This window comes from Acanthisitta chloris, unplaced genomic scaffold (genome assembly GCF_000695815.1).
Source record: "Acanthisitta chloris isolate BGI_N310 unplaced genomic scaffold, ASM69581v1 scaffold45290, whole genome shotgun sequence".
NCBI classification, from domain to species: Eukaryota; Metazoa; Chordata; class Aves; order Passeriformes; family Acanthisittidae; genus Acanthisitta; species Acanthisitta chloris.
Window position 1 is genome coordinate 1 of NW_008651932.1, and position 25,714 is coordinate 25,714.

Consider the following 25,714-nt stretch of genomic DNA (forward strand, 5'->3'; position numbering starts at 1 on the left):
GGTGTCTGGGCGGGGGGCGCGGTGAGCCGGCGGCAGCTGCCCGATTCGCGGCCGGACTTTGTGCGTGCAGGGGACAAAGGTGTGTCTCGCCTGACATGAGCTGCTGGTTTCACGGGCTGCTCGAAATGTGCCCATCCGGCTGCTCCATCGCTAAATGTCGAGCTCTGACGCGATACATGGGAGTCCGGTGTGTGTCCGCTTAGGCTTTTTGGTTTGTTTGAGCTTTAGAATAATTTTTAAGCTTGTTTCATAGCCCATTGTTTCCGAATCGGTCTTCCCCTTTCTTTGCCGTAAGGGCACTATAATTGGCTTTTGTTCCTTAGCTGTTGTCTTGAGCTGTAATTCCCTTTCTTTATATAATCAAACTTGAACAGATTTCCTGTAGGGAGGTGGACATCCAAGCAGTGCGTAGTAATCCACTTTGGCTTCTCATGAGTTCTCGCTGGGTCACTGTCAGGTTTGGAACGTGTTATCTGGTCTGATCGGGCTGATGTGTTGCCCTAAATCGCAATATTCAAGCAGAACCAATGATGAGCGGCACAGCTGAGCTCTGAAAGTGCAAACTCGTCAGAAAACATTGTTGTTCAAATTTAAATGAACTTAAAACAGTCATTGTGGCTTCTCTTTGTGATGGAGGTCTTTCCATGCTCCCCCCCTGCCCCCAGCTTCTTCCAGGTCTACGTGTTTCCCAGACCGACTCTTCCTTTCCAACCTTCGCTTTCCCTTTTCCTTGGACAAGGAAAAAAGGAGATGCAGTTTCACCCTTCGTTGTAAGACCTTGTGATGTGACCTTGTGATTTCATCTCTTTTTATCTTGGCCTTTTATGTTTAAGTCAATTTAGGGCTTTAAATCTAATGTCGATTTTTGCAGTGTGTTATGGCTTAAAGGTGGTATGAACTGCAGTTTACTCCAGTATGCTCTATCTGCATTGTCGGTTGACATCTGAAAAGCTACATTAAATATAATAGCTACAATAAACTAAACTGAAATTCAGTGAGTGTGTGGAAGCAATCATTTTGCTCTGCCAGCTGCCGCTTTCCTCTACACCGAGAAGGATAATGAAGACATTGAGGGGGAGGAACAAATCCCCAAGGTGTTACTATGATCTGAGTAACTCCCATGTGCTACAGTTGCTTCCCGTGGTTTGTTTTTTTTTTTGGTTGGTTGGGGATTTTTTGTTGGTTTTTTTTTTTAAAGTACTCTGTAATGTCTACAGATATTATTAACAGGTAATAATGTTGTGAATATTTAAAGATGTCATAGGGGTGTAGATTTTGCATCTTCCAGTAAAAATTACAGTTCTGTATGTTGAGTTCAACTCTTATGTTCTGGCATTGCTGGATGATGTGATGTGACCTGACACTAGTCGCTTTGGGATATTAGAAACAGACTCCACCAAACCCTATGAAACAGTTCAGCAGCATAAATCGGGATGTAGGAAAATCACTTAAAATTTCCATTTAAACTTAGAAGGTGACAAATATTTTGTAAGTATTTCAAAGGCTGATCAGACTTTTCTGTTACAAAGGGATTGGGGCAGTTTTACCCACAAACACCTGATACCTCATATTCCAAGAAACAGGTTCCTTCTGTGGAAGAGTTTATCCTGTGTTCAGACAGCTATATTCTTGGTAGTAAGCTACAGGAAAATCAAGCCAAGTGGCCATCCTCATTCAAAGCCTACCCTTCCTTCTGACAGGCAGATAATGCTCTAAGGACTCGTTCTCAGTCTGCTTTACAGTAGTTGCAGTTTGTGGAAGAAGTAGCAAATGGCCATAGTTAGTGGCATTTGAGGTGAAATAAACCATGCCATTGAGTGTGGCAATAGGAATGTGAGTGGTGTCTCATGCCAGGGCTGGGTAATTGACAAGAGGCCTGTGTTGCAGCTGGGAGGGAGTTGGGCTTTTACTCTTTGGTAGCAGAAACACTTGTGTTGTCCATGACTTCAGGTAGAAGTTAGAGGCTTGTCTTAATGTAATTTTTCCTTCTAGTGATTTTGCAGTGTAGACTTGAAATGGCAATTGGGCTATGCTAATCCAGTTGTATACAAACCAGTACAATTTCTTGTATGTGAACTGGTCCCAGTCAGGCAGATCGTGTAGATATTTTGAATTTAATACAGGTAGATGGATGGATTAGATGTCCTACTGATATGATTTTTTTCAGCAAGTACTTGCACTAAGTATTTCTTTGTGACATGTTTTAATAAAAGGAAACCCAAAACTTCTAGAGCTTTAATCAAAATAGAAAATCATTAGTATTTGCCTGCCTTTGATCAATTTTTCTAAGCAGAAGAAGAATTCTTGATTCATGGGATCACCTTTCTTATTTTGTTCTTATCATCCAGAGATGGAGTAATGTCTGGAAAAGGGCATAAACCAGAAAGACCAGTTCAGATATAGGTTTCAGAGTAAGTGAGATGGGAAATCAGAATGGCAGCATTGTTGCATTGCACCAATGCTGGAAACCATGCTTCTGTCAAACTGCTATGGAACACACTGCTCAGTATTGCTAGAATTAAGCTTTTCCTTTAAGTGTGTATGTGAACTCTAACAGTGTGGCATTCTCTAAGCAATCTTCACACTGCAGAGAAGACTTATGGAAATATTATTAGGAAAGCCCATTTTATATACAAACACTCTTCTCTGTAATAAGTACAAAATAATTTCAAAACCATTTTTGCTGTATTGTAATGAATCTATACAAAGTTACTGAGAGCAGTTTACAGTACCTGGCATATTTTTTGAAAGCCTTTTAAACAATAGTAGTAATACATTCATAACTAAATTCTACTCTTCCCTGTGTTGCAACTGAACTTTCTCACAAATGCAGTTTGCTTTTATGTAGAATTGCAAGTGCTGCAGCAGTTATTTAGACTTTGGATGTGCATGCTATCAAAGTTGGTTTTATTCTATATGTGATGGAAATGAAAGCAAACTTGGACAATGAAATTTACTTGTATTGTTTCTTACTGCCCAACAAAAAAGTTGTTAAGAATGAAGTTTGACAAACGGAATCCTTCCAGTCCTGTTATGTTCTTAATTGGTAAACTTGTTAGAGACTTAATCATAAGCCAAATTCTCCTGAAAATGCCTGACTTTGAACAACAGGCTGTCAAGTGATGAGATCATCATCATCATGAGGAACTGCTGCTCTGAAGAGAGGCAGGCAGAGCCCTCAGTTCCGGTTTTGCTTGGTTCCCTGATGTGAAATGTGTAGCTTCCCCCTCGCCCGGAGAACTGGGATTGCAGTACAGACTCTTGTGGATTAATAAGACTTGGCATGAATTTTGTATCAAGTGAAATGAATTGTCTAATGGATTTATTTAGCTAAATGGAGTTATATTGTACTTCATTGTCAGTGAAATCACGAGAACAGCAGAGGTCATCTTAGTGTTTCCGTAAGGCATAACAGGATCAGTTATATCTAAACAGTTTATCATTGTTTTGTCCTATTCTAAAAACACTCCCCACCACCAAATATATATATATTTCACAACTTCACAGGGAAGTATATTTTAGCTTTTTAATTCTTGTCTTTAGTAGCTTTCTCTAATGTCTAATTCTAATTGAAATATTCTTGCTGAAGTTTAAACTCACTATTTTTGTTCTGTTTGCTCTGGACAGGACAACATCTTTTCAGTGCATTAAAGGTAGCTGCAACAGGAATATTTTGTCTTCAGGTTTTACTGTGTGAGAATTGACAATTACAAAATATACAAGATTGAAGTAATCTTTTAATTTTCTTCATTACCTTTGGACTTTAGTTTTGGCTCATGTTTCAAAGCATTTTGTGCAAAATTGGACAAAATGCTTCAAGTGAGAACTCTCAGTACCAAGTAGAGTGGAGGATTTCTTCATAATGTTGAAAATTGCCTTCCTGATCCCGGTCTAAGTAACATCCTCCCATCCCTTTATTTTTCCTGATAGTAAGGGTGTGTTGTTGAACTTAACAACTTTTGAATTTATCTGTAAATTTTTGTTGATGACTGAGTAGTGGTTATATCTTTCAAAACCCGATCCTCAAATTAATGAGAGTTACAGTCTTATATTTGTCCTGGAAAGTTATTTCTGTGAACTAACTGAGTATTTTCAACCTGTCTAACTCGCAGTTCACAGAAGAAAAGCTTGGTCAAGCAGAGAAGACTGAACTGGATGCTCACCTGGAGAACCTTCTCAGCAAAGCAGAATGCACTAAATTGTGGACTGAAAAAATCATGAAACAAACAGAAGTATTATTGCAGCCAAATCCAAGTAAGGAGCCCTTCAGGTTTTTGTTTTCACTTTTGAATGAATAGATTTGCCAATGTAAATGTTTACTGCAATAGCTGTTGCATAAGTTGTGACTAAATATAGCAGTTCTAAAATTTGAAGGCTGTAGTTATGGAATGCACGTTTTGGAGAGCTACTGAGTCTTGGAGACACTGTACCAATTGCTGCTACTTTCTTAACCCTTCAAATGGGAAAAACTTCAGACAGAGCTCTTTAAAGTGTAGCATTGGTTCCATACTCTAGTCAGTCTTGATTTAACAGGTTTTTGAGTTGCTTGAATTTCCCACTCTAATTCCAGATATCTTTGGTGGCTGTAAAAACTCTGAAATTTTGGGAGCTATAGGGATTTTTTTAGTGTATAGATCTAGATTTCAAGTCAGGATCTGGTCTCTAGTCACTGGGTGAACTACTTTCCTGAAAAAATCTAAACCTCCTTTAGGTTTTCTTAAATGATAAAATTATAACACTGCTACTACCTCTGCACTGAAAACATAAGTATTCTCCTTGTAGGGACATACTGAGCTAGGATTTGTTGGTAAAGGTAAATCATACACTGCTAGCACTTATTTAGTGCCAAATAGGTAATTTTTTTGTAACACTGATGTTTGATGTATTATTTTGGAAGTCTGTTGCATCTTGTAGTTCCATAAAAATAGTATTTAGAAAACAAACCAACTAATCCTGTGGGAAGGATGCAGTAGAACGTGCAGGATATTCTGTCTCCAATTTCTACTTTTGCCTAGGCCAGAGGAAATAGTTGTCTTTTATGTTCAAGTCAGTGTTCGTAGTATCTGTTGGACTTCTTCAGAAACTTGTAAGCTTAGAATATTGAAGCACTAACTGGACACTAGTGGAACTGTATGATGAAGTTTCGGTAGAGAGATAATATATGGTAGGATCTCAGTCATGCTGACCAGTCTGTTTCCTGATGGCTAAAAATACTCAGCATTAAGCTGTGGTCCTTGTCTGTGAATGTAACTTCAGCTGTTTGGCAATCTGCTTGGGAGAAGGATCACTTGCTGCAGAGCTGCTTTTGGTGGCTGTTAATGGAGTGACCCTGTCTGGCCAAGGAAAAATCACTTGCAATCACATTTTTAATTGTACCTTTAGGTCAGACCCATGTAATAGTCCTATAATTTTATATTACTTCTCAGTTCCTTTTTGATTTAGTAAAAAATAAATATTATGGTTTGAGTAAAAAAAACAAACAAATTTTGATTACTTTTGGTTCACCCTTGGTGCCAGGGAATGCACTGGTACCCATCTTTGTCTCTGTCAGGTCAGTTTTTGTGACCTTTACAAGAGAGTAATTATTTAATCCAGTGCTGTTGAAAGTTGTCTAATTAACAAGTATTATTTTGGTTGCATCACAGTGGCAGGTTTGTTCATTGGAAAGCTTCTTTGTGGTTGTCTCTACTATTGCAGGCTGAAATTAGTTCACACTGACTGCATAAATAAAGCCAGCTAGATGGGAAATCAAAGCAGTTGGTCAGAGAAGTTGGGTATTTTATCTGAGGAATTTGCTTTTGTAATTAACAGGGTCCCTGTTCATGTCTCTGATGCTTTTTCACATAAGCAGTGCACTGTGGCTTAATATTGTGGTACATAGATATTAATGCTCATTTAGTCTTGGCAAGTTTTTCTGATAGTTTTATTGCTAAAATAAGGAAAGATGAAGCACTAATATCTTTAGTGGTTTCTTTCAAAGTGTTTCAAGGGAGCAGGGGGAGTGGGAAAGAGGATATAATTTCCAGGGCTACTGAACTTTCAGAACATCTTAGTAGGGGTCCTACACTAGTTGTTCAACATAGTTCCTGCTAATTCTAGTGAACAATTTAGAGTGTTTTTTTTCCTGAAGGGGTAACAAAAAACTGTTCGGTATTGTTGCGGAGAAGTGTTCTGTTATGCTCTTACAGTGAAGATTTCTGATCAGAATTTTGAAAAGCTTTATAACTATGCTGATAGAGAAAAAGTATAATTTTTTACTTTCCCAGGTGGCTCTAGGAATCACTTGAACAGACCGTGGCAAACATGGAATACAGTCGCTGTCTTTAGCTTAACATTGTTGTTCACTTAATGTTGAGTTTAGTGGCTGGATTTTGACATTTTTCTTTACTGTTTCTTTTTTTGTTGTTGTTTCTCTTTCTAACTTCTGTTTTAAATGACACTAATTATTTCAAATAAACATTTTTTAGATGCCAGAATAGAAGAATTTGTCTATGAGAAGTTGGACCGCAAAGCACCAAGTCGCGTGAATAATCCAGAGTTATTAGGCCAATATATGATTGATGCTGGGAATGAATTTGGCCCAGGAACAGCCTATGGTAAGTAGAAGCAAAAAAAAAAAAAAAGCACAGATGCAGGTTTTTAAAACAATATAAAATTACATTTCTTGCCTTCTTCTAGGTAAGAGCTCAGTGATGCTTGTATCAGTTTGAGATGATTTGCTGTCTAACTGAGCATTAGGAGATCAATGATGAGGTTTCTATCCAAATCTAGAAAGAGTACCTGCTGTTGGAACAGTAACCTTCTTCATGGATGGATAACTTTCTTACCAGAAAAAATAATTCTGGAATTCTGTTTTCTCATTGAAGGAACACATCTGCACATCTTACAATACTTACCCATTTTATTTGTGGTGTGGAGTGAAAATGTTACCTGATTTTATGTATTTTTTGTAATAAGAAGCCTCTACCTGTACAGTATTCCTGCTTTTCTTAATATATCATATTTTGATAAGAAAGAGAGTGTGGAACACAATCTAAATTTTCATCCTTCTCCAGTAAATTTATACACCTATGGCAGGAGTGTTGGGGGTGTTATATCTACTATTTTTACACTGCCATTAATTATAAAGTCTAATTCTAGTGTTCTATACAACTCTTTAAGTTGCTGATAACAACTTTACCTGTTAATTCAACTTAAGCAAATGAAACACGTAGGTGTCTCTTTTTATTACAGTCTGCAAAGTCTGATAGTTCACTCGCTTTATCTACTTACTGCAGTATTACAGTGAGAGGGATAACTTTTGTTCTGTGAAGAATGAGTTCTTTATATCTATAAATAATGATGTTCCTTTTCAAAAGAAGGAAAGTGCAATTAAAAAAAAGTAAATGTTTTATAGAAGTCTTGTGGATACAGAATCAATAATGATGGGCTTGTTCCTCTTACTTTCACATGATTTTATGTATCTGTGGCCTTCCTCCTGATCATCAGCCTCAGGTCTCGCTTTTTAACATCAAATAGAGTTGTACTTCAGACACACTGTCCCTTAAGTTGCAGAACTTTTCAAATTCAGGCAAATAACAACCGTTAGCATAACGATAGATATACTGTTAGCTTTCATGTGGTGCCACAAAATCTCTTAATTCTCTGAAAACTTACTGTCCTTTCTAACTAAGCCATGTTAGCCTGTTGAAATTCTTCTTGATACACTAACTTCTGTTTCAATACCTAACTTGCAACCAAATTTCAAAGTATTGCTCAGGTAATGTACAAATGCATGTTTAGAAGTTGGAGTAGATAGGGGTGTGGAAAAGCACATTATTTTCCGTCAGCTAAATAAGGTTTTTCACTGCTACCAAGTACTCCTGACTTAAACAAAAATATTCTACAAGGAAAGGAAGTTGTTAGATTAAAATAGGTATCATATCCAGTTCTTAAAATAGGTGTTCAGTATGGATTTGCCATAGCTAGTGCCACTTCTACAATGCTGTATCTGTTCTCATTGAATCTTGCCTTGACCTGGGATTGTTCTTAATAAAAATGGCTTGGCTTGGTGTTTGGGTGGTTGCTTATTTTGGTGCAGGTTTTAAGTTTCTTTGTTTTTATGGATTTTTTTTTTTTTTTTTTACCTGATTTGGTTTTCTTTTGAAAGCCCTTATCTGGCATTGGATTATCTTTCAAAGTGCTGACCTTCAGACTGCACCAACCTGTTTTGTTAACCACCTGCCTGAATCAGTATGAAATGAATGTATCTTTTTTCCTTTGCAGGAAATGCACTCATTAAATGTGGAGAAACACAGAAGCGAATTGGGACAGCAGACAGAGAACTAATTCAAACTTCTGCTATAAACTTTCTCACTCCCCTAAGAAACTTTATTGAAGGAGACTACAAAACTATTACTGTAAGTTGAATTGTACATTCTTCAGCATTTCACACCAATTGTAACTGTCAGTCTGCAAACTGAAGTTGTAGCTAATAGTGCATTATTACTTTTCTCAAGCTGATGTAGAAAAACTCTTGTAAAATTTGTGCCTTTGGTGCATTTTTCTTTCTTTTTCCCAAGTAAAATCAAAATAATTATGACCAATTGTGTTTGGTAATTACTGTTTTATTAGAAATATTTGAGTATCAAATGTGTGAGAATAATTAGGATTGAATTCTGCCTCTCTCTTCAACTGAAGAATGTTTTTGTATGTGATACTTCACTAAAAAGATTTTCATGTGGACAGGCTTTTGCTTTTGAGTATGTGAACTTACTCTCACAAACTAATCTAACTCACTTTCAGAAAGAACGTAAACTATTACAAAACAAAAGACTGGATTTGGATGCAGCAAAAACCAGACTGAAGAAGGCAAAAGTTGCAGAAGCTCGAGCTGCAGTAAGTTGAAGTTTTTCTTAATTTGGCCATAACTCTCACATTATTGATAGATATTTACCAACTTCACTGCTTGGTTATGTTTCCAGTCCTACCTTCTTACTCTGGTTATTTTTCTAGGTGATTTTGTAAGACACAGATCAGTGGAACACGAGGAAATGGAAGCGAATTAGTGATCAAGGTGTTAGTCTTCTATTTTTAGATATTCCAATAAGTTGAACTTATTTGACCCAAGTAAATATTCTGCTCTTGTTCTATGCTAGATGAGCCTATACTGCCAAAAATGACCTGCTAAATCTGCCAATATGGGGCTAGATACAAAAAGCTGAATCTTTGCAACTGTGAAGCATATATATAATTGCTTTTAGCTGATAAACCTGTCTACACTTAACTTCTCTATATCAAAAATATTTGTAGTTTACTCTTTATGTATTGTTAAGTATTTCATACCACCAAACAGAGGTGAGACTCAAACTTAGATCACTCAACCGTTCTTATTTCCTCAAAAAATGCTTGTTCAAGTAGATTGAATTGAAAAAAAAAAAAGCTACTGCTTTTTAAACTCTTAAAATGCCTCTAAATAGAGGAATAGACAATTGGCTGTATGCAGTTTTGGCAGGGTATACTTTCAATATTTTCATAGCTGTCATTTGACTGCATTCCTATAAGTGCAGTAGTTAATGATGGATAGTGAAGCCATTTTTCCTGTAAGGGTTAATGCAGTATGGGTCTTACATACAGGTGCTGAAGAAATGCAGACAATTTAAATACAGGGACAGTGTTCATAATGGAGAGATAGAAGCAGGACTGTCATATTTTGCTGGCTTTTCCACATGGATGGCTGTCCTGAAAGATCTCAGAGACAGCTTTGTAGATGAAACACTTCACATCTTTGGGATGGTGATCCATCTGAAAAACCAACATAATCTCTACTTGACAGTTCTGCTTCTGTGTCTTAGTCCACATCATGCACACTGTCCCTGTGTATTTAAACCATCTGTATGTTTTAAGTCCATACATGTGTTTTCCCTTATGTAAATTTTATGCAAAAAACCCCTTCATTCTCTACTCATCAAGTATTCTTAATTTGTAAGACTGACAATGGAGAACATAGAAGAGTTTTGATCAGCTAGTAGTGCAGTTTGGAAGCAATGGATAGTGAACTATTCCTTTGCTTGACTTTGTTCAGTTAAGTTTAAAAGAAAGGTTTTTCCTTTGTGGTGTGGTGGCAGGTATGTACCTTACTTTCTAAAGCAATAGAAAACCATACGGAAATTGTTCCTCTTAAGCTTAGTACTAAAATAAAGGTTTTAGACTTGAGTTTTATTTCCATCACTAGTGCAATCATCCAGAACTTGGGCAAAATTATTGACAGTTGGTCTGCTCCTACATGACCAGTCCTAAGTATTCATACAGCAAGTAATTATCAGTTTTATGCACAAATAATTTCATGCTGGTAGAGCGTGAAATGTAGGTCTCTTGCTTCACTCCTTTGCCTATACTTCGGTTTTAAATGAACTGTTGACTGCAGTGTGCATGTTAAAGAAGTATTGGATTGTAGAATTCCAGGAGAAATTACAAAATTGCATCTCTGCTTTACAGTCTGCTATACAGAAATGAGACTTAATCTGGATATAGGTGTGATGCAAATGGTTCATACTCTGCTGGCTCATTCATTTATAAAGGAAGATATCTGACAAATAGGGCTGGACTGATAGGTTAGCAAAGTGTATTGAGTTATGATGCAGACTTCTATGTTTTGCTATTTTTTTGGAAAGGATAAAGTGATAAATTGCATCTGCATGTGGTAGTTTTTCCCTGCTATAAAAACATGTAATATGTGAAAATTACTTCTCCCATGCTTGCTGTACAACTGAGAGAGCTTATATCAGTGTTTAAACAGAAATGTAAATTATTTATCTATATTCAGTTCACAGTCTTGGTTAGCTCAAACTTGCAATTTTTTGTGCCAATAATCTATTCACCTTCCATATTCACAGTGTTGTAACTTGCTTTTGTCTTTTATCTATGCATTTAAGCAACTAAACACCTCTCAGCCTGAAGAAAATAACATTATGGTAAATGTCTCTTACATGCTCAACTTGCTGCATGTAAAATGGCTAAAGGTTTGTTGGCCTCCTGTGTTCATTCATATTCCTTTCAAATGTTTCCTCTTGCTATCTAGCTCATTTGGGTCTTGTTTCAGATGTTTTCCATTCCAAAATGGATTGGTATAGTGCACTGAACATACTTATGTCAGCACAGCATTGGATGTTGTTTTTGTAGGGTTATTTCTGATACTCTGAAATACAGAAATTACATTTATAAACTTATACAGTATTATATTCTAAGCTTAAAATACAAAGAAGTAGATTTATTTTTTTTAAAATCACTTCTGAAATGATTTTCACCCATTGGAAGGAAAGGAATTATTTAATTTTCCTATCTTTTTAACATGAGTACAAGTGAGTTGTGTGAAATAGCCAGGGATATGTAGAAATTACTCCTTTCAGGCAATGTGTTACTAGTAACTGCAGCTGAATAATGTCACAGAAATTAATGGCTTGACTTAGAGCACAATATATCCTAAACTTGTTGTGAGGACTCACTAATGCAGATGGTTTTAGCACCATAATTGTGAAAGTGGAAAAGAAAGGGGTTAATTAGTTATGTGCAGCATAGGCTATGCTGCTCAGCCTGTCCTGGTTTGGGTCTTGGACCTGCACAACATACTGGGTCTCATTTCAATTGGTGTTCGGATTTCTCAGTTGTGATCAGATAAAAGAGTGAAAAAACTCTTTTGTTACAACTTGCTTCTGCAAACTTCATACTTATTTCTTCCTACCAAAGTCCTGATTGTGTCATCATCTTACAACTGCACAAGATGGCTAAAGGAGAGCTGCAGTACAAGAGGGAATTGGAAGAGCAAGCTGAAGTAATTAACTTCTAGAGTAAATTTCTTGCAGTTCTATGATTTTGCTGTGCTGCTTGCTACTACTTTAATACTCAGTTTGAGATACCTCTGTAGCATTTTAATTAAATTTAGATTTCAGTAAAAGTGCTTGTGAAATAGAAAAGTGGTAATGAAATTAGCAAGAGAAAGCATTCATCTGTTTCAGTCTTTACTTAACATGGTGTAAAAATGAGACTTTCCGTAGTTTTCCATTATTATAATACATTAAGATAACTTAAATTCCTCCTAAGGTAATTTAGTTTGTCTGATTCGTGTCATTTTCTGAGTAGTTGTGTCTAATGTTGTAATAGCTTGTTTTAAATAGATTCCTGTAACATATGAGTTCTACGAGTCATACTCCCTTCAGTATCTAACTTATTTCACAGATGTAGTGCTATCCATACTCATGGTAGTTTCATTGTATGTGAAGGGATTTGGACAACTGGCTTAGAGCACTTCTCAAATCCCTGTGAAGTTCTGAGGACAGTAAAGTAGTTAAAAGCCAAAGTATGGTTACGTCCTCTAATTAAGTGCCACCAATGTCTAAGTTTGTATGTTTTTATTTCCCTCCCAACTCTTAATGCTGGCTAGATATGGGCTGAGGAAGTGACAAAAGTAAGTAAACAATTTAGAAATTGTAGAATTGTGAAACTTGTGCTGGTCTGTAATAAAGGATATTGCATGTTGTTTATTTTGGTCTAATTCTGGCAGCCTGATGCATGACATCAAAATACACTGGTTCCCTTCAGGGCCTTTCAGGTTTCAGTGGCTAAACAATGCCTGGGGCTTGTTTTATAGTAAGCTGTTTCTGACTGTCACTTAGTAGCAGTACAATATGGTTCTCAGGTGACAAGATACAATAGAAAAAGGACTACAGGACTTGTCTGAAAATGTCATAATGGTATGGTATCCTGTTAAGAATGAGCTGATTTTTTAAATTTTCAGAAAGGTTTGGGTCTAGTAATCTAAACTGTCCTGAAAAAACTGATCTTCAACTTTTCCCTGGAACATAGAAGACCCAACCTTTAATCCTAGTGTCACTAGGTTTTAAGCAACTGAAGTTAGAGGGTAGGCACCTCTGAAAACTGCAGCTGCACTGAAAGATGGTTCATAAACTTAGCATTAGGCTTGGGATGGGGCCTGCAGGCTTTGCTTGTCATGCCATCCCTTGCACAAGGACAAACTCAGTGAAGCCAATGAGATGTTAGGCAATAGCCACTCCAGTGCCATGAGCAGGGCTCACTGGCTCTGACAAACCAGGACTGGGAACAGGCTGTGAGGGGATGTGCTAACAGTGAAGAAATGATTTCTTAGTGGATTTCTGTAGAGAAGGGATAATTAAAACTGTCAATAGAAGGAGAGCAGGGACTTTGGAGTATGTTTTCAAGGTACAAGCTAGGCAGCTGTGGGAGGGGTAGGGAATTGCCATTACGGGATATGCAGCTTCAAGTGAGATCTGGGGAGTTGTGAGAGAAAATAAACAAAGGCTTATTCTGTTCCAACTTTCTGTGAGTTATGGTGCAAACAAGGAGTATGAGTGAGTTCAGGGAGAAGGAGATGCTTAGAGATTGAACTGCGAAAGGAGGATGAGGTCAACTTTGATCCCAAGGTTTGAAAATTATCTTAAGTAACAATTTGGAAACAGCAAACCTGTCCCCTTGAGTGCTTGGTACTATTTTGGGGGGAAAATGGCAGGGAAGGAGTACTGCTGTAATGAAAACTAATCTTCAAGCTATAAGACAATGGTGAATAAAACTATATGCTTTTCAGAGGACAAGCAACTTTAAGGATAGTGAAATTTAACCAGTTGTGTCTTGGAAAGAAGAAATAATATGAAATGCTTAACTATAGCATAAAGAAGACTAAAAGCTTTAACTTTTGTAATAAATTATGTAATTCAAGGTTCCCTTTTTATTTAGCATATAAAAACCAGACTGTTGAGAAGAAACTGCAGCGCATGTTCTGCCAACAGAGCAGTAATCCATCCGCATTTCTAAAAGCAGTCTGTCCATCTGAATTTGAAAGTTGGACAAGGAGAGTCATTTTCAATTTAAATATAGAAATCTTCTCAACAAAGATTTCAGACTGGCCAGTCATCTCTGGATCAATTATGTGACATTTGGGGGAGATTATTTGCTTATGAATATTCATACTTCTAACCTGGCTTCCTATTCTGAACTTGGGGAGCAAGTACCATTTTGAAGGATCTTCATGGGAGATACCCAAGTGAGACCTTTTTATAGTTCTAAAAACACAGTACAACTTCAGCAGTTTAGGCTTGTATTTTCAGCTCTTCATTCTGTTCATAAACAAAGATGATCAGGCCATAAGATTGAAAGCTCATTTTCACCTTGCCCACAAAGTATGGAATGGATACGTTGTCCTGCTACTGCTCACCTACCAGTACTGAAAATAGGGACAGGCAAAACTGATTAAACACATCATCACATAGTTCAGTTTATGTAATCTCTACCAAAGCAGTGCATTGTGCTTTTGTACAAGCAGTGCATTGTGCAAAGTCACTCTGTACTGGCTAAGTTAATATATGTTATCACATTACTTGCTTTGCCTTTTCTTATAGAAAGTAGTTGAGTTGCTAGAACACTGTTGAAACAAACAGAACTATTCTGATGGACACATCCCCTTGTAAATTCCTGTTCTTGTGTATTTACTTGCCTGACAGGGAGAAAGAAACACATGAGCAACCACTGACTTCAGAGAAGCAAGAGACTAAACTATTTATCTCCAGATAAATGATGCACTTATTGTTGTGATGTTTTTTGAAGAAAATTAATATGTTGCTTTTCTTTCCCTCTTGGCTATCAGATTAGCTTTTTTCCTCTGTTTGTTCTTACATTTGTCTTAGAGACTGCCAGATGGATTTCACTGATATTAATACAGATTTAATCAGAAAATTCCAAGCAAAGATTCTTTTCTCAACAAACTTTGAAAGCCTAATTAGTTTGGAACTTGATGCAAACATTGCTATCTCAGTTTTAACTAAGAGACACTCAGTTCTCTCTAGCTACTTCCCCACTGGTTGATTAATATATAAGCCTTGCCAGCTTTAGTGACTTAGGTAACTGCATCATTCTCCTGTACTCATTTCTGAGATTCCATGTGACATTTCATATTGATTAACATTAGCAGAATGCAAGAAAAGAGTATCTGCAAGCACATAAAATTCTTTTCAAACCAGTGTTTTATGGGTGTCCCCTCATTAAGGTTCCTGAAGATATATTTCCTCCTTGTTGAGAATAGTAATTGCTGCATCTTAGACTTAATGCAGATTTTTGCCCTTGGGTTTGTGTTTACAAACAAGGCACTTTGGGGTTTTTTTTCTCAAAAAATGTACTCTAACATAGTTTTTGTCTTGTGCTAGATTGAAGTGCTTTAACACTACTGCCAAATTGAAAACTTATTTAAAAAGTGCTGAGAACAATATGTAATAAGGAATAAATTTGATTTACCGAAATATGAAACTTAAATCCAATAATTTTAATAGAAATTTTACTCTAATTGAAGTTAGAACCTTTGCTGTAGTTCAGGTTTCTTTGTTTTCAAAGACTCCTCAATTTCAAGCTCCAGACATAGCTGTTGTAGTTTGGTGGCCAGTATGAGACATGAAATTATGAGACATCCTGATAAAACTTCACTTATGTACAGCTGATTACCATGCAGTTACATGGCAAAAGTAATGTGAGATTTACCAATTAATTTAATTGTTCAGAGAATGGTTAACTTGAAATGTGGAAAGAAAATGACACTGTCCTTGGCTGTCATTGCTATGCTGACAGGACCTGTGGTGCTGGCACTGTTATGCCAGTGAGTGCCTGGTTTGTTACTGGGAGAGGTGGAGTAATACTGCTGGCAGAAAAAATCCCTTTCTTTTGCACATACTGACTCCATGTAGTAGGTATGTGATGATAAAGCTGCTCATTGTGTGTACAGGACCTCAATGTTTCTGAATCCAGAATGCAATTACTCTTTTTGCCTAGTAAAGAAAAAGCACATTTCAAACACCTAAGCTTGTGATGAATACATTTGTATGAGCAGTTCTGTATCAAGTGGGACTGCTGCAGTCAGCGGGTGTAGCAGAGAGCATTGTACAAATGCCTAATGTCTGTTCCTACTTTCAGTCTGAACAGGAAGTACGAATTACTCAGAGTGAATTTGACCGTCAGGCAGAGATTACCAGACTTCTGCTGGAGGGAATCAGCAGCACACATGTGAGTACCCAAAAGGTGCTGAGGGGGGAGGTCAGTAGCAGGGCACTTTCTAAAAATAACTGCAGTAAACCATTTGGGAACTTTGGGCTATGAGGTTTCACTTCAGTGTGTTAAGCATCAAACTGCAGATTTTTGTTGTTTAGCTGGGGTTTTTTTTGAATTCTAGGTTAATATCTACTGAATTTAACTTTAGACTCCCATTAACCCGTTAACATTAGAACACAGAAGGTTTCATTTTCATCCTTTATACTCAGCTTCCCAGTCATCAGATCAATTGAGTGTTGAAACCATAAAAACGTGTGCTCAAATATGTTAATTTTTCTGACATTTTACCCCGGTTATCTGGTAAATCCAGACACTGCCTAGCTGGCATAGTGTTGGCATTAGCACCTGACTAGGTAGCTCTCTTTGTAAGGCAGCATAATACAGACTAAAAACTGGAATTCTTTGCTGTTATAGGCACATCATCTTCGCTGTCTGAATGATTTTGTTGAAGCTCAGATGACCTACTATGCACAATGTTACCAATATATGTTGGATCTCCAGAAACAACTCGGAAGGTAGTAACACTTAAAAAACTTCAGGAAAAAACCATTATTTTTTCTAAGTGCTTATGAGTAGTAGGAAAACTTACACTGATATAACAGTGATGAACACACAGGCATGGTGAACTGAAAGGAAATATTCCTGTTCTCAGGTAATTAACATGTAATTACCCCAGTGCAACTACTTCCCTAAGCCTACACACAGCACTAATGCCTTTTGAGGGTTGATTTACTGAGATTTTGTGTATTTTGTCATTGAGGAAGGTGAGCCCTTGGTAACCTCATTTAATGGCACAGAAAGGAACTAGAGATTTATTTGTAATCATTCAGTTGTCTTATGCTTCATGCTACTAAACTGCTGTGCAGTGTGGGAAGAGATTTTGTACTGCCTATAAATTCCTGTTGCTTCTTAATTTGCTACAGGACACTACCTGATTTTCAGTGCAGCTCTGTTCTCCACTGTTGGCTGAGTTGCCAGCACAGATATTGTATCTAAGGAGAAATGTACTTCACAACATCTATAATCCAAAGCACTCACAGTAGAACTGAGAAACTTTGTCTAGTTTTGCTGTTTAGCATTTTTAAAATAAGAGAAGTAGCTGACGTTAGTTCGTGCTCATAATCCTTTTTGTGTGATTGGTGGGGGTGTAAAGAGATCTGCATACTTACATTTAATAAAGTTTCTCTATTCTAATTCTTCTTCATATATCAGCCTTTCTTAGGGTTATTCCAGATCATGTTGTTTGGGTGAGTGTAAGCATTGAAGGATTGTCTGTACTTAGAAGTTTACCGTAGTGTCTGTTCTAAATAACTGTCTCTAAGGCATCTCTGTTTATGTTTTCCATGACAAGGAAGTAAAAACAAAAGTGTTCTTGAGTCTCATCCTTTTCCTGACTTGCAGCTTCCTGTGGCATTTGATTTCCTTTCGTCAGTCTTTTTGAATGTGTAGTTTAAAGACTTTTGTAGTCTTGAAAAAGACTTTAACTACCAGACTTTAAACTACCAAACTGTAGTTTAAAGTCTTTATCATCTTTAAAGTTACATTTCACTGAAAGAAATATTCAGCTGTAAAATGTGGTAACACATAAGGTTGTAGAATTGAAAGCTTGAAAATAAACATTTACTGTATTATGGAAAAGCAACTCTTAAATTAGAAATTAAGTGAAATATATTTACACAACTATTTTTAGAGGATGTTTTTAAAATCTATATTCTTACCTTGGTGTATTTGCCAAACAGGAAGCCTTAAGCATAATAGCCTTAATCTAAGGAAGAATATATTTCTCTTTAATATCTGCTTTAGGATGTTCTTGTCGCAGAACAGCTGTCTTTGTTTAAGATTTGTGTACATTGCTACCAGGTATTAAAAAAGTGTATTTGCAGAAAATACTGCCTTTAGGAAAACAGAAGGATGTATCTTTATGGGGGTGTGATCTGATTAGTGTTTTTAATAAAATTACTATGACTGCTAGAAGACCAAAAGCATGGAAGTTTTGCAAAATTCTACATGCCTCAAAACAGTCAAATGAATTTTCTCTGCCTATGTGGGTTAAAATAGTTTTGGTGTTAACTCTTGGGTGTGTCTTTCCTTCCTTGTGCAAGGAAGTCCCACTGAACTATAACAGAGAGCACTGGGACAGGGTCTCAAGTTGTTCTCCTTGCTTTGGAAGAGTTCCTCTGTTTATGGTGCATAGCAGTTACATTAAATAAACAGCTGAGCAAGGTTTGTGTCTGTTACACAGAGGCAGATACAGTCCCGAATGAATAGCTTAGGCAGCTCAGCTAGATTTGTGTTTGCCAGCACTCCTGTGGTTAACACACAGTGCTGTTACACGTGTTCTTTTTGCACATCTAAGCATGATATTGTGCAATATTCTCATATGAAAGCCAAGAACTGTGAAGGACTTACTTTCATTTTGAGGTTGTTGATGGATCAGAGGTGTTCAGCCTCTAAGTGAGATAGTTTGTTACTGGAAACAGAAACCTGATTCTCAGAGCAGATGCATATTGTTTTACCTGGGTCCAAATCTAGGGCATAAACCCTGTCCTGGTTCACACTGAGACTATCCAAGTTCCAAAGCTGAGCACTGATCTTCCTGATGTACTCTCCAGATCCAGCTGTAGGAATGGTGGGGGGGAAAACTTGTGCTCAGTTCTCTATATAAATAGAAATGTTTTTATGGCTGTTCCTCTTTGAGGCAGCACCAGCTGCTTACCCTGTCCTACCTCCTTGTCCTGTGGGGCTGCACTGATTCTTTAAATCAAATCTCTTAGGTTAAGAACAGTCTGTCTTCTTTTTGGTTGGTGATGATTTTGAGTTCCTCAGAATGAACCAAACAAATCTATATTCTGCCTTTTTTCTTGCCGAGAACTGCATTTGCTGTGAAGTTTCTCAGCTTCCCTGACAGACAAACCTGTGCTTTGACATAATTATTTTTTCAGATTACCCATTACTAGTCCCCTCCTCTGCAAGATGTGAAACTCCTGTTACTCAAGCATTCTCTCTGTCTAGCTGACACTTTCCAGTACTATGTCTACATATGACTTTGCAAAAAGAGTGAGACTTACTGCTTTACTGACTTACAGAGAGGTTATAAAGTTTTGGCTTTCTCTTCCACTGGCTGTACAACCCAGTGACCCTTTGAACTGAGCAGAGTGACTTGCAAGTAATTACTGTGTTAACAGAGAACAGGTTTAGCAGTATATTAAACAATTGTTTAGCAATATTGAGAAAGAGATGATTGTCATTTAAAATTAAATCCCTCTGAACACTAGCTAATCAAGTAATAAATACATCATGAGGCACAGCTGAGTTATACCTACAAAAATGTGGCGTCTAGTTTTGCCTCCCTTTGTCCTCATTTCATTTGCTCAGGGAATGTGGTGAACTAGTTTGAAAAACTGATCTAGCAAATTAAAAAGACCTTTTTTTCAGAGTTGGAGTCTCTTCTTGATGAATTGAACCTGATCTTTATGATCAAGTGAGGCCAAGGGAAGCCAGAGGGGCAAGTGGGACTTCCTCCTTTGCACAGTTGTAAACTGCTAACTAAACTCACAACTGTCTCTTGAAAATCTACCTGATTTTTATATGCAATTCAGTCTGACTGTAAAGTGCTGTCCTTCATGATATACTGCTGCTCTTTTCCTTCAGTCAGATATAACAATTGGATGACTGCAAGGTGAACACATTTATAAAGCTTATTCTGATGGAAAATTAGCAATTTTCTTGATTTCTTTTGGTTAGATCAGATTTTTGAATCAAACCCAACAGATTGCTAGATCTGGCTCAAATGACAGAGAATGAATCATTTGTGCATAAAGGGGTTAGAGGAGTGGGTCCACCCTGTCTGGTGGCTGTCTGTATTTACCAGGGTAAGTATAGTGTGAACTTGTGGCTTTGCCTGCTGGACTGCTGTAGCTGTTGGAGATTTGATCTGCCTTAATTCCACCTATGTTTATGGCCACATGATACAAAAATTAGTTGCTGTATTGATAAGTTTACTTTTAACCTGCCTCAGCTCCCTAAACCAGCTCCTCTTATGACCATATGAGCACCAATAATGCTGCAGACATGGGTGTGGGAATATACTGATCTTGATTTACATGGTTAATGTTGCCTAAATTTTAGGCAGCTATTCTTAAGTTCTTTAGGAATAATCTAACTGGGGAGCATAGGTGGGAAGGGATGAGATGAGACTCTTTTCTGACAGGTTCATATGCACAGTATGATTATGTTAAGAGTAGGCAAGAGAAAGGGGGGAGGTAATATGTCCACATCCAAGATGTTAATGAAAAAGCATCTATGTAGAAGGGCTGATGAGGGAAGTTATGTGTGAGAATTGACTGGCCAAAAGAATGTAAGGAAATGCTGCTACAGTTCCACATCATCATGACTCAGTCTAACTCTTAGTTGCTGACCCTTTTTCACTGTATCAGCTCTGTCACTTTTCAAAACCTTCATTGACCTGCTCTTTAGGTAGAATCAGATGAATATTACAACAAAAGCAGCAAAGGGACAAGAAATTGCTACATCAGCTGCTAAATAAGTAAGTTTAGTCTGCCATGGAGCTGCATCCCAGGATATAGGGCAGAGTGACATGAGACAATCTCAGGGCTCATCATTGCTTCCCATGGTGTTCCATTCTTCCTACCCCACTGCCCTGAAATCTCTTGCTGCTTTGCTCTCCTTTCTGCTCCTTCCACTTTTCAGCCCTGTTATTCTGTCCTTTCCTTTGCTCTGGCATTCATCACAGTTTTTTTGTGATTCAGCTCATTAACTAAGTAGAAGATTGTACACTTTTTTTTTTTTTTTTTTTTTGGCAAGTTAATGAGTTTAATTGACTTCATGGAAGGGTTTGGCAAGCACTACAGCTGGCACTGGAGCAAGTAGCAGCCTGACCTAGAAAGGAGGGGCTGAAGTTGATATAAGTTCATCTTTAGTGTAACAAATATTTTTGTTTTACATCATGCAGTTAGCTGAGTCAGCAAACTGATTTAGAGTACAAGAATAGTTGTGTGGTTTCTCCTGCTTTCAGAGGGAGCCTGTGATTTAAACCTGCATTATATTTCCCTGATCTGGTTTGTCAGCACAATCCTTTGTGTAACCACATAATTGAGGAATGAGCAGGAGGAGGTGGAGGCTACTTTTACTGGCAGAGCTGTCAAAAGAAATGTTTATTAAAATACTGTCTGAATCAAGTTTGACCAACAGTGCATTCTTGGTTTTGCCCTTTAAGAGGCAAATACCAAGGTTTTTTTAAGGTGTTAGTATTTCTTTTAAACTATATTGGTTTGATTTATCATACAGATCAGGAACAAGTGTCTTTATTTAGGTTATACAAGTATCAGTGCTATTCTGTTCCTGCTGTCTGCTGGTGTTTATTACTGATAAAAATAAGAATGCTAATTTAGGCATGGAGGAGGTATGTGTAACTCCCTATGTCAAACAGATTCACTCAGAAGTCTTTCTGTTTTGTTTTCTCTCACAGCTTTCCATCTACTTTCCTCTCTAACAATAATCAGTCTTCCACAACTCCTGTGCAGAGTGTTTCTACTCCCTCAGTCTTGGCCTCAGCCTCTGCTTCATTGCCCTCAGTAAGCAATTCAATTGTTACTTCAGGCATCAGTGAACTGAAGTCATCAAGTGGCAGCAGGAAGGCAAGAGTTCTCTATGATTATGATGCTGCAAACAGCAGTGAATTATCACTACTTGCAGATGAGGTAAGAGTTTTTTCATGTACCTTGATCATTTGAAAGTAAAATAGGAATGCTTGTAAGTAGCCAGTTAAGATGTGCTACATCAATAAGTCTGTGTAGTTGATTTTTTAAAATTAAATTTCAGTAGTACTCTGACCATTGTCCTGTACTTACCTAAACTAATACTCTGTACCGAGTGCTACCATTAGTGACACCAGCTTAGCTTGCAAGAACATTTGCTAGATGCAATTATTCTGTCTACTTTTCATCATACCTTTAGCACTATTATCAATACAATTAGTCTTTCAGACATTAAATATTGCAATTTGGGAAGAATATGAAAATACACCTACTTCTTGTTTTGATGGTGGAGATTGTGCTGTGTTTATTCCTGTTCCAGTTCTCTAAGTCAGAGAGTCTGTACAAAGCAGGTGGAGATAAATGATGAAGCAGAGTGCTGGAACAGAGTTCTATCTGGTAGTGTGACTGTAGCTTAACCCTGAAGAAAAGCATCCAAAAAAAATTTCAGACTTTTGGAGTTTATAAATGTGCATTACTTAAATATCTTAAATATCTCTATTTGACTTTTTTCTTATGTAGACAGTGACTTAGATGCTGTGGCCTAAGATTTTCTGTGAGGATGTAGAACATCATGTAAAGACCATCTGTCTTTGTATCATGCACCTGAAGATGCAATGAACTTGGTTTTAGATCACCTGTTAAAGTTGATGGTGATATATAAGATTTATAGATAAAATATAAAAGAAACAGTAATGAATAGAATGTCATCAGAAAATAGGGACTTAAAAATATGCTACTATGTCTTTTCCATGGACCAGTGAAGTAATTTTTATGAGCATTAGGTCATGTTCCATGGATGCTCATGCTAAATGCTCTGTTTAACTTGGTTTATCTCAATTCTGAGACACTGAATCACATGAAGATTGGCTGTAACTCTTTTCCAGGCAAGAGAAATTTATAATAATGTGTTTCTGTTTTTTCAGGTGATAACAGTGTACAGTATCCCTGGAATGGATTCAGACTGGCTGATGGGTGAAAGGGGAAATCAGAAAGGCAAAGTGCCTATTACTTATTTAGAACTGCTAAACTAAATGGTTGGCCTGAATAAAGACTGTCAATTATGGCAACATCATATTTATATACAATTAACGTTACGTAAGCAGGTTTATGTGTCTTCCATGTTATTGTCTTGAGGGACAAATACCAGCCATTACAGACTGGCTTTTCTGCCAGCATGGTTGTGTGGTAAATACTCTATTCAAACTTAATGTGTTTAAAGCTTTTACTTCATGTGCCAAGAACATGTTTCCTACAGATTTGTTTCTACTGAAGTTTTCACTAATACAAACTTCTACTTTTGAGTAATCTAGATTGAAAGCAGGAGGTACTGTTTTCTACTGAAATTTTTCATTAATGGTAAAGCTTTTCTTCACATAAAATAAACTTATTGTGAACTGATGCAGGTGTAATGCATGTTCTTTGAATAACCAAAGCCAAACGGGAAACATGAACCATATGGTTCCATTCCCAATGCTTGTGGGGTTCAGATGTGCTAAGGCAGACTCTGCTGTCTGCTGAGTCTTGTGCATTTAGTCACCTTGGAAAGCTTAAGGCAAATTGCCAGTATGCTGAGATTTTAAACTGCACCTAGGTGGATTGACACGAGCAAGTGAGATCCTTTAATTGCTTTCCAGAAAAGAGTCTAATTCAGTTTGAATAGTAATTATAAAGATTCTTTCAACTGCAAATCAGCCTTTATGTTAATTAAGCACTGCATTTTGCTAACCCAATACGCTCTGTCTCCTGACATTTAAGTAGCTCTATAGATGAGCATACATGTGTTCAGATTATAGGCTGTAATGAAATTCTGCATCCCCAATTCTTATGCAACAGTATATTGTCATGTTCTAATCGGATTCAATTAGTGTTACACATTTTGCTTTGCAAGAGACCTCCTTTAAATGTGGGAAGGAAAAAATGTTTTGAATCTAAAAATGATTTTATAAAAGGTAGTATTATTTGCAAATATATTTTCCCTAAACACTGCACCCTTCAGTGTTTCGTAAATAGGAGGGTTTTAAGGCTTTTGAAGATGTAAATGTAGGTTGGGGGCAAAATTTTTTAAGTTCCAGTATATTTAATTAATTGGGTTGGACTTGTTGAAGGAAACTCCTTCCATTGAGCAGGAAATTATTCTTCTTGGAGATGTGACACTGACAGAAATTCACTTAAGCTCTCAGGGAACACAGGTACCAAGTGCTTAGCCAACTGCTTCAGATCAGCAACTTTGTAATGACGATTCTTTAACCAATTTTTAACATTGCCTTTGCAAACATAGAGTGATGAAACTTTCAGCAATACATATTACTTCAGTGGAATGGATAAAACTGTATTAATTTAGGTGAATGGTTATTTAATTAAAAGCAATGATTTTTATGTCAAATTGCACTTCCAGAAATAGCCTCTTTGACTTTTAGAGTGCAGAGGTCACATTAAAACAAATGCATTGCATAGGTTCATCAGTTGCAACCTTCTTGGGGTAACAACCAGGAAAATCCTAGATTTGTTCTGTCTGTTACACGCAAAGGTTAGAGGAAACAATAGTAATATAATTACTGATGAATTAGAAATAGCCGTGAATCATTCATGATGCATTAAATAAAAGGAAGATAAAGCCCTGCAGTTTAGAGGGAAACAGACTGAATCCTTTAACCACAGTGGTGATCTTTTTCAGTCCTCTGTAATGTGAACTGCTATCAATTGTGTTTAAATTCAAATCAATATTGTTCATTTGATGTAATTTGTAGATTATTCACGAATACATATGTAAAATAATTGAATTGACTCTTTGCTATACTATGCCATGTACTTCCTATTTAAATGCACTAAAATGTTACAGAGCAGTATATAAAAAGGTGGTGGGGCTTTAGTGTGAAACACAAGCAGCACAGCTATGTGAAGGCAACATTTGGCAGTGTCAAAACAAGTTTTTGTTATGTGTCAACAGCTGAAGCTCTGTACAAGAGAAATTGCAGTTGACCCCTTACTCTAACAAAACTGCAAATCCATATTCCCAGTTCTCCCTGGTTTTGTGTAATTTCAACTCAAAAGTTATTTCCTTTTTAAGTAAAGAAATTTGATATTGTTTTCTTAAACTCAACTTTGAGACTCCCTGTTCTACCATTGAGAAAAGGAGCTGGTAGGACAGTGACTGTTTACACTGTATTACAATGAATAGTACTTTATTGCAGGTAGTCCCAAACTCTACCTCTTTATGTGTTATTTTGTGGGGAACTTTCAAAAAAAAATTGACTGGAATTTTTTGGTTTTGCTTTCTGACTCAATGATTTTTTTTGCAACAAATATGAAAGTAACTGAATTTGGCTTTGGTCTCTCATTTCTTTGGTTAATTTCCTGTTCTCTTAGAACAAGGTTTATTGGTGGAAAGAAAGAAAAAAAGGTCAACCAAGCCAGAAAAACCCTATGCAGAAGTTTCAGACATTTAGGAAATCAGATTTCAAACACGGAAAAAAGTGTACAAGATGCATTACTTTATATTTAATAACTGGTTTGGCAAGATAAATGCATTCAGGATTCATACCTAAGGATATGTGCATGGGGGGGATAGATACTCCCACTGCTGTTCAATGTCTATATTTACTGGTATTTTACTTAATTTTTCTAATTAATGCTAACATATTGAACAATTTCAACCACAATAGCCATCACATTTATACTCTGTAACAAAACTGAGTTTTTTCATCAAAGATTATAATTTTCTGTGGCAGATGGGATAATATCATGAGTGCAAGTAAATGAATGCTTTTACAGAACAAAATACTAGTTTTAAATAGTTTCTACCATAGTTACTGGTTTTAATGCTTTCTTAGCCAGGC

At 36.9% G+C, this 25,714-nt stretch overlaps 1 protein-coding gene across 1 annotated transcript; it reads left to right on the plus strand.

The window, feature by feature from the left end:
* Positions 1-154: 154 nt before the first annotated feature.
* SH3GLB1 (SH3-domain GRB2-like endophilin B1) lies at positions 155-23,276 on the plus strand. Its single transcript, XM_009075018.1, has 11 exons — positions 155-211; positions 4,113-4,254; positions 6,468-6,596; positions 8,266-8,399; positions 8,785-8,877; positions 10,914-10,952; positions 12,419-12,442; positions 15,967-16,056; positions 16,516-16,616; positions 21,590-21,821; positions 22,802-23,276. The coding sequence occupies exons 1-11, from the start codon at positions 155-157 to the stop codon at positions 22,907-22,909; spliced, it is 1,149 nt and encodes a 382-aa protein (XP_009073266.1). The 3' UTR covers positions 22,910-23,276.
* The last annotated feature ends 2,438 nt before the right edge of the window (positions 23,277-25,714 follow it).

Coding starts and splice junctions, on each gene's coding strand:
- SH3GLB1 (XM_009075018.1), top strand. CDS start 155: ATGTCGAGCTCTGACGCGATACATGGGAGTCCGGTGTGTGTCCGCTTA. Junction 212..4,112: donor GTGTCCGCTTAGGCTTTTTG/GTTTGTTTGAGC, acceptor TCTAACTCGCAG/TTCACAGAAGAAAAGCTTGG. Junction 10,953..12,418: donor CTGAAGAAAATAACATTATG/GTAAATGTCTCT, acceptor AATGCTGGCTAG/ATATGGGCTGAGGAAGTGAC.